We start from the raw sequence: 9,786 nt of genomic DNA on the forward strand, positions 1-9,786 counted from the left end.
TCTTACTGCGAGCCAGTTTGAGGTCTTCCTCCCTCTTCTCTGCTCGAAGAGTTTCCACTGCCTTGCAACAGCGCAGGAAAGCATCACGGCAGCCTTGACCATCAACAATGTACTCGCTGCGGACCTCACAGGTGTATGAAAGGGGGGTTTCCTTCATGCCATCCAGACAACACTCAGATTCTACTGGGTCTGTATAATTTTTTACTGAAAAGTAAAGAAGAAATTATAAGAACTGTGATTTACTGTAAAGTTAAAAACATATATTTTTAAATATGTCCTTTTGTAAAAAGAAAATATTTTAATGAAGTCAAAAGCATGAAATAAATGTTTTATTTTTCTTTTTGTCTGTTGTGTATGTACATATATATATATATATATATATATATATATATATGTATATACATACACCTACATATATATATGTGTGTGTGTATATATATATGTGTGTTTTCTTATAGGCTATTATAAATTTATAGAGTTTTGAATGAAAAGCAATGAAAATATACACCTGTCAAAAAAAAGAGATATCAATATGAACAAAGTAAAGAGATGACAACGTTTTTCTTTTTCCTGGTCTGTAAGATGTATATGCCTGTGCATCAATAGGATAAAGCCTATAAATGTTGCTGAATTTTATAGAAGATTATTGGAGCTGAAAATGGGTTGTCCAGCATCGGTCCAGAGAGGGAATTGGCTGAGCTGCAGAGCCTCATTTAGTGGAGGCTCAGTGGCAGCTCCCATTTCACCTGGGTTCTCCGATGTTTAATTGGCCTCATTATGTGATTAACTTAGCAAATTTACCCCTTACCCTCAAGGCAAAGCTTTGAACACTGGCAGACCGCAAACCCTCTCAAAGTCACTCCATCACTGAAACCACAATGTCAGCATTTAGGCTGGCCATCACATTCCACTGGGAAGTTTTCATTTTCCTGCAGAGATGCCTGTTTGCCTATATTAACCTCCCCACCTTTGACTCAACATGCTGCTTAAGAATGCAGTAATTCATTCTAGGATAACTAGCAATATATCATTGTTTCCTTAGAAATGCTCAGTATGCATATTACGTTGCTTATCACACTTTATATGCTGAGCATGATTTTTTCAAGCTCTGTAAATTATAGGTTATTGTGCAGACATGTGTTGAATCATTTGATGTTTGCATTCAGAGCCTAGCCCTACACTTTCAAAATGTATGGAATTTTATATGCAAAATCTATTTTATTTCAGGGTATACAAGAGTGCATGTTGCCATGTAGGCCGAGCTGTTCATTTCCTGTTTATTAGGTGGATTAGGGTGTTTCTTTTCTCTCTCAAGTCAACACCGACCATGAAGCGAGTGGAAAGAAACAGTTGATTGTCCAATCCAGCAAACAAAATCTAATATTTGGAAAGCTCTGGTTATTTGTTTGTGGTTTCATAGATATTGGTTTCATTTTGCTGATCTCCTCAGAGAATAGTATAGGAAATGAAAGGAAGATGAAAAAACAAAGTCTGTGATGTTAATCTATCCTGTCATCACTGAAATCTCACTGGTCCTTTTTGGGCTCCCTGACAGTCGGATGAAATGGTCGCTAAAGTGCCAATTTTACCCGACCGCTTGCTATTTGCCAGCAAAGTCACAGGTTGGCTTCCTTGTTCAATAACCAGTGTTGGAGAATAGGGTTGACGGTGGAGCGAGGAATCGTATGTGTTGCGGATGTGTCCGTGTTCGAGGGTAGAGGGGGAGAGGATGGGCAGGAGGGAAGAGAAGAGAGAAGTTTACAAATGGGATCCATCATTTTTCATGCACGAGGGTGACATCCCTCCGTCAGCCAATTTCGCTCCGATAGCACAGTCCCTTGGTTCATTGATATCTGCATTAGGGACCTTTGTCAAAGGTCTCATCTAAATGCATTGAAAAACGCTTTGCTCCCTCTGTGTACGTCCCGCTTTTAGAAGTGTGTGCGTGCATGCTGTGCAAAGATTTGCCGACTTGGCTTTGTCTACATTAAGGTTGGTCTTTGTGGCAAAGCAATGTGGTGTCACTGAACCTGGAAAGGGGAAAAAACAACTTGTGAGAAACGCATCAACAAAGCCGCCGCCAGCTGCTCAATGCTGTGAGAGCTGCGGCTACGAGTGTTTTCTCACTCTGTTGTTACTGAGTAACTCTTTTAGTCTGCAGCGTAATGAATTTAATAAATATACTCAAATTAATGGCAACGACTGAAATGACCTATGAACGTGTTTCAAGAAAGGGGCCATGAAACATTGTGAAGGAGCTAATTTCAAATTGATATAAAGATGGCAGGGTCTTCTGTATGAAGTTGGTTGGAGTAGGCTTATTAACCAAAACACTTCAGAGCCACTTCATTTATCCCACTAAAAACACCACCCCTCATCTCCACACATGTACAGTCCTACAGTTCAGTCTAACCTGACTGTACATCCTTTGCTACTATTAAGAAGATTTAATTTGCTATTCCTGTCCATCTATTTTACGTGACTATAGCACGCTACGGCAGGGGCGCCGCGGGGCTAATGTCGCTGTCAATCCAGTGTCCCCTTAGCTACAATCTCACGGCTTAATTTCCACACAGATCCAAGCACCCTTGAGCTCTAAGAGGTCTCATTCGCACACTTGAATCAAAATTGCCCCAAACTCTCTTGTCCTGCAATTTTGCAACACTTGGGTTGTAAGCAATGTTACGTTTTGAGCAATTTTACCAGGTCCCTGAACTGTCAAGTAAAAGGCGAGCTAAACACCAGCCAATCTAGCGTTTCATTAATATGTTTAATATAAATTTATGTCGACCATTTCAGTTAAAGCCTTTAGGTGGTTAGGCTATATCTCCTGGCACTCTCATAAGATATATTAAGAATAGTAATTAATAAATCTGATAATCTGAAATTGACTAATAATTTGGTGCTTGAGGACATCCCTTCCGTGTGTTCCCATAGGGATTCCATTAAAAGTCCTACTGACTATAATCTATAGTTGTGCAATTGTTCTATAGAATTCAACAATGCTGCCCTTTTAACATTGTTCAAATCCACTTTCAAATGACTTTGAAATGAATAATTTATGTTAAGTTTAATAGACCTTGAGGTGCGTCACAGTAACTGAATGATATATTGTGTCCCAGAATGTTTACAGAGAATTGCAATGGGAGCATCTGTCACTGCCTGTCACTAGTTTAAATAGAAAATCTAAGTGTTTGACACATGCTATTACTGTTTGTTATTGTCCCCGTTTTCAGGTATGGGCAGATGAAGAGAGTTCTGTGTGAATATTCTTCAGTCAGAGCTGTTTAGCTTTCTGAAGACGACTTTAAGTCCGATTAAGAGTACTGAGGCCTTGAATACTTGAATAATGCTCAGTGAATCAGAGGGAGTGGTACACATAATGCTTCTGTGGCGATGTGCTGTCTTTTAAGGGGAAAGAATCAACTATTGCTGCCCTGCTTCCCTCTTTTATCTTGTGAGGCGGAAATGTCAGTGCCAGCTCAAACAGGACCAGCCAAACCTCCCGAACATGGCGAGATTGGATGCGAAATCAGTGCAAGGGTCACTGACAAAAGAAATTGGGTTTTATGCAGAGCGTGCCTCAATACACAACACTCCCAAACCAAAAGGTAGAAGCAAAGCCCTTACCAGCTATTTTCAACCCATCATTATTTCTCATAAATCCCAAACTAGCCAAGACCAGTGCCTTTGACAGCATGACTGATGAGTTTGCCATCGTGAATGTCAAAAGAAATGGTCTCCTGCACCTTATCTCCCCTATTTCTCATTGTGAGTGAGACTTGGGGGTTTTTATGGAGAAAAGCCACGGCCGTTGTGATGAGCATTACCCAGTGATAATGAAGGGCACGCTGCTGTACCGTCAGCCACTACAGACAGACAGGCAGGGGAAGCGGGCAGGCTGGGAGGTGCTGTGTGCTGAGAGTTGCCCATTCATGAGTTTATGTGACCTTATGTCTTTATCTAGAGACCAGACAAATGAGCATATTTTTATATTTACACTGTGTAGGTGCCATGATTGCCTTATCTACTGCCGCCTTCATTCACAGAGGGAAATGTCAAGAGGTAATCAAGTCAAATGTGTCATTTGTCAATGGATTTAAAACTGTATATAAGGAAATACTGTATGTAGGTAACATTTCTGTGAATTCTATATGATATACTTAATTTAACTGGAGATGTTGATTTAAGCACACCTCGCATGTCATGCGTAGATTTTTCCCCCCCTCTAAATTATGGAAAAACATCCTTTGATTTGATGAGTTTGTTTTCATCTCTCATAAGTAAACCACATATTCCGCTGAGGCTTAAGTGAAAGGGGTTGTAGTTATCCTGCCTGTAAGTTGGCATGCAAACCAGCCGGCACAGACGAAGGATAATGAGGTTGAACGCAGGTCTGAGTAGTGACTGTTAAGCAGGAAGCTGCATTTATGATGGCTTTAAGAGGCATTTATTGCCTCGTTTCCATCAGAGCATTGTCTGCAGAGACCCAACAGCTTTCCATAGAGATTAATCTCAGATACCCCCCCTCTTAGGTGGTGGCAGTCTTGGTGAAGTTGCTCACCATGGCGGCTCTCTCTCACTTTCTCTATTTTAGTTAGGCTTTAGTGTCTGTTTTGCTTCTTTTGCTTCGCTCTTCCCACTACTCACTTCCCTGCCTTTCTCCTTCTATTTTCTACTCCCTCTACTCTCAGAGGGTTTCCACACTTGGTGTCACTGCATGTCCTCCGGTTACACTTACACAAATCAGGGTTAAACCATTTGTTTACAGTGAAGAAGGGAAGAGCGAGAGAAACAGCGCTGTGCTAAATGTCAAGGATGATGAGGTGGGTCAGGCTGGCAGTGCTGTTGTGATTACGGCTGTCTTCGCGCTACATCATCAAAAAACTCTGAAAAGGGCTAAGTCCTCCAGTTCGACTGTTTCACCAAGAAATTAGATTCACATGTAATCTTTGAGAATATCCTTCCTGCTTTCCCTCCAATAACAGTGCCAAAGTAAAGGAATGTGTGGTGTGGAGCTGCACTTTTCAAGCCAAGGAGTAGTGGATTCTGACATAAGGATTTAAAAAAATGTTTTTGTGGGCAAAACCACATCCACAACAGTGCCCCAATTTACCTGCTGTGTCTTTGTTGAATAGTTAACGAGATATATAGGTACTAGTAGGATTTCAACTACACGAGAAAAGTTTGATATCAATTTTTAATGACTTTTTAATCAGAGAAAACCAGGCAGGTTCTCTACAATTTAGCCTGAATGTGCACACACCTACATGCCACGCCTGTATGTTTGCCGAGCACCTTGTGTATGATTCTTTCATGAGCTGTGTGGTGGCTGGCCTTTCATAGGCGTGCTCTCATTGAGCACTTAATCAATACCTGTCATCTTGATCTCATCCTCTAAAGTGGGCCCCTGTTCTTTGTCTTTCCCTTAATCCATCTCCATACCGCTATTTGAATTTGTATTAGAGACCTAAGGACCTTCTTCACTATCAGAAGATTTAACAGATTGTTTAAGGACCCTTAGTACTATTTTCATAAGCACAAGACCAGGTTTATAAAAATCTATACAAGGGCCTGGAGACTTGGGGCAGTGTGGCAGGAAGGGTAAGCCGTGAACGTGTGGAGAATTTCAGATTTGGAAGAAGGCAATTTCAGCATCTTGCCTTTTTCTGATTGTTTTGTTAAAGCTGGTTTTATTGCTGTTGCTCGGCTCTTCTGTCGTTCTATTTGCTTTGGGTTTTAAGGAGTCGCCAAAGGTAATTTATAGTATTTCCCCCCTTAGGAGAGTATTTGATGGGGCACTCCTAAAGCTGCCTGACTACAGGCTCGAGAAAGGGAAACTCACTTTTGATTCTGCATGAGTACAGTTTCTAAATCACTACCAGCTTCTTGTGATTGTACTTTTGTGAATCTATCTGCAGTAAAAACTGATAGCGGGCGCAATGGTAGAGTGATTGCAGTTTGTGAGTTCAAACATTGATAGCATTGGAAGCACAAAGAGACTATACATTCAAGTGTCTCTTTTTTACCCCCCCTCCAACTTCTCTGTATTTCAGTCCTGCTGCTCAGTCTTCTCAGAAACAAATGTGCAGTGATCCATGCTCTTAACACAGTTAAGAAAATAGTTTTCGAAAATTGGACCTTGAAGAATTCAGAGTGGGTGAGTAATTGGAGGTCAATAGAAAGCAATGCTCCACGACAGAGCTGAACCCGCAGAGAGAGCAAGAGAGAGCGCGACTGAGAGACGGCGAGAGAGAGGAACCAGCAGAGTGTCAATCAGCCAGCGTTTTGCCCGCATTGCCCCTTAATTTAATCACTGTTTAATTACTGCTGTCCCCAGAGGGGCGCTCTGCTAGGTTCAGTTACTGAGCTTTTTCCCTTCCTCTGACTCCGTCTCTTGGTGCGTATTTAGCCCACGGACAGCCTCTCTAAAGCAGGCCACTCTCCTCAGAAGCCTCAGCAGTATTTCAACCTTACCTCAGGGCCCTTTGCACAAATCTGCTGATGATAATGTCAAGGGCAGGCACATATGCATATGCGTGATGAAAGGTGCCTGCGGGAAGAGAGACACCACAAATATACAAGTTTATCCAGCAAAGCAAAGGCAGGGAAAATGGTGAATATGTTTAAGTACCCACTACTTGTCCACTCCCCTCCCGTTCCCTTTAGGACCACCGCCACCCCGCTGAGAGTCGGTGTATTCAGATTTGGATGTAGTTGATATGGATGTGGATAAAATCCAAGAGCTGTGCAATCATCAATAAGAATCACTGCTGCAAGACATGGCCAGCTTCCCATAAATGTTCCCTGCCATAGCATAATGTGTGCTGCCATATCTGTGGCCAAACATGGTGCATGTGTCATGGTTTCTCTGGATTACCAACAGCCCCTCACCGCAGACTCCACACAGGGACTGCATCAGGGGAATAAGTCACAGTTTAGCTCTCAAGCTACAGCAATCAATATAAATTTGGCATGGTAATGATCAGGTGCAGTGGGTGTAGGTCTCTTGTATCTATCTTCTTCCCTTTTCTCAGCATATGCTGCGGTGCTCTATCTCCCAGAGGCCTGCGGGTAACACAGCTAAGGCTGTGCGCTGCACGTCAGACCTCTGAGGAGTAAGGGGAAACAAACAAGCAGGGCTGTCTCAGAACCTCAGCAGCAGGCACAGGCAGTAGCCCATGCTTGCAATGAAGCCCCTGATGCCACACACATAAGCACAGGCACACACAGACTTTACCGGCCCTTGCCTCTCAACCATTCCCTTATTGGAGAAGCAGAGGTATTTTACACTGTGTTAAGGATATAATGGGACAAATAGAGATGGTGTGATGAGGAGCTGTGTGTTTGTGTGTGTGAGACTGACTGATAGATGAGATGCTGTCTCTCAAGAGGGTCCGTGATCATGATGATTGCCAGCGGAGGAGAGTTGAGATAGTTGTGACTCCTGGGTATTCAAATTGGAGTGTTGACAGGTTTATTATTGAAGTTTGTCCTCCCCCTCTCTCTGTTTTTCCCCTGAACCAGATAAGTGAGGGTGCGATAGTCACCATTTTCTGCAGCTTCATTCTTCACATGCAACAAGGCTACTGTTTCGAAACCAGCGAAGACATCAAGAGGGGACTCGTAACAAGAACGCAGTTTGATTAAAATGGCACTAAATTATTTATTTATTTATTTTTCACACAAACTTAATTTCGCTCGGAGAGATGCAGTGTTAATACCAAACCTAAATTAAAACTGGCTCAAGTGGATGGTGCCAAATGTAATCCCTCTGCCTCATTTATGTCAAGCCGGAGCCAGAGCGCCGCGGCCTGCGCTGCAATTGAAGACCCGCAGCCTGTGACATTAATAAAGACGGAACATGTACAGGAAATTAAACTTTCACATTCCTGTTGTAATGAGATCTTATCCATCATGTTACTGTTTGCCTCACAATCAAATCAAATGCTAAAATGGAAGCTCAATCAGGTCCTCCCGCAACGGCATCGCTGTAACCTCCTGGCATCGTTCTTCTAAATGGATGGCAAAGTGAATGGGATTTGAATAAAAACTCTATATGTTAATGGGCAGGTTTCACCCCTGAGATCCACTTTGTATAGAGATACAAGAGGAGAGGAGGGGGGGGAGGGAGGAGAGGGGCATGCTACCAGCACTAAAGAGGAATATCTGTAGGGTGTTGTTGCATTGTATGCATTTCTGATCTGCATGTTGCTTTAAAAACATGCAAGTAGGAGGAAAATGAGCACCTTGACCTTAGTAAGCGCATCTCTGTGTCCTGGTTGGCCACAAGAGGGTAGCAGCTAGTTGCAGAGATGGGAGCCAGGCCACAGGTTCATATTCACACTGGAGAGATTTGAAATATATTAACTAAAAGATATTATCTTCAGCCTTACATTTATAGATCACACTAGGATTTTTTTTTTCTTTTACACGAGCCTATGATCTTTGGAAGAAGAGAGGAAAGCTCTACGGACAAGGAGATGAGGCAGTGCTAAATTTAATGGTATTGGCTTTTATAGGTAATAAGGGGGCACTGATCAAAGGTGCACAATACTCAAAAGCAGCGAGGTTGCACTCAGGAGGGGAACCAAGTGCTCTCCAGCCAGGCTGAGCAAATTGCCAGATCAGCTAATCAGGATTCAACTGGAAGATGTAAGTTAGTGGAGAGTAATTGAACACAGATTTAAGGGGCATCCATCTGGATATTGCAGCACTCCTCTCTTGCTCTCCTTAGTAAATTCTGGTGAATATTAATAATGTTTTTTATATAATAGTGTGCAGGCGAGGAGTAGGGATGGGGGTGGGTTTGGGGTTCTTTTAACAGGGCCTCTGAAAAGCTTCAAACATACAGGGAGAAATTACTCAAAGAAAATGTAAAGCAGAATATCCATTTACTTACCCTCTCCACTCTTCCCTTCCATGTGTGCCCTCTTCTCTCGGGCACACATGGAAGGCAAAGATGGAGGAGCCACCCACTTGTAGAAAATAGTGCATGTGGGATGTTATCAGCACCTGCTCAACATCAGTATATAGGCCAATTAAATGTGTATGGGTGCATGTTGTCCTCTTGGACATGATTAGAATCACAATTCGTGGCTTTGTAGTCCTGCCTGACCTGACTCACATTACGACTGAATATTCTCTGGAAAAAGGTTCGGTTAATGAACAGTCGAATATACAAGGATGGATGCAACTGCAGATTAATGAAGCCTCAGAGGTAGGAGCGGATTGAATTTGCTTAAGACATTCGAAAAGAGTCAATAATATATACAGTATGAAATATTGGCAGTATAAATAAACCTGAATAAATTACCCAGAACTGTACCTCAGTGTGCATTAAATGATTGAGTTAGGATGCACTTATTGTTTTCAGAGCACTCATATATTTTTAAAACCACAAAGCTATTTTTCCTTCACAGGGTTTGTGATCTTTTTTTTTTTTTTTTTTTTAATTCTGTGACCTTCTAACACGATTCTCTCCTTGTGCTTTCCAGCAGATCCTGATCTGACAGTGAAAACACCTGGGCGAAGAACATTGTCAATGTGTGGTTCGCAACTGCTGTTATTTCCCCCAGGACCTGAAATCACACATTTGAAGCATTCCTCTGGGGGTATATTTAGAAAATGGGCCGATCAAAACTGCTTGTAACTCAAATCTCACGTCACACAGCTGCTTTTAACAGACTGTAAAATAGGGGAAAAAAGGGAAGGATAATGAGAGGAGAATGGGTAGATAAATGCAGACACCCTAACTGCCACAGTATGTGACTTTTTATGTGCACA

At 42.2% G+C, this 9,786-nt stretch overlaps 1 protein-coding gene across 1 annotated transcript in view; it reads left to right on the plus strand.

Annotated features, from left to right (window-relative positions):
- dcdc2c (doublecortin domain containing 2C) overlaps positions 1–9,529 on the plus strand; it is a 31,040-nt gene extending 21,511 nt beyond the window's left edge. Inside the window, exon 10 of the mRNA XM_005723907.1 lies at positions 9,498–9,529. Within this exon, the coding sequence (XP_005723964.1) occupies positions 9,498–9,512 (15 nt within the window). The 3' untranslated portion in view covers positions 9,513–9,529. The remainder of the gene's footprint in view (positions 1–9,497) is intronic.
- Positions 9,530–9,786: the final 257 nt, after the last annotated feature.

Source organism: Pundamilia nyererei, unplaced genomic scaffold, assembly GCF_000239375.1.
Source record: "Pundamilia nyererei isolate P.nyererei 1_Seehausen unplaced genomic scaffold, PunNye1.0 scaffold00010, whole genome shotgun sequence".
Lineage (NCBI taxonomy): Eukaryota > Metazoa > Chordata > Actinopteri > Cichliformes > Cichlidae > Pundamilia > Pundamilia nyererei.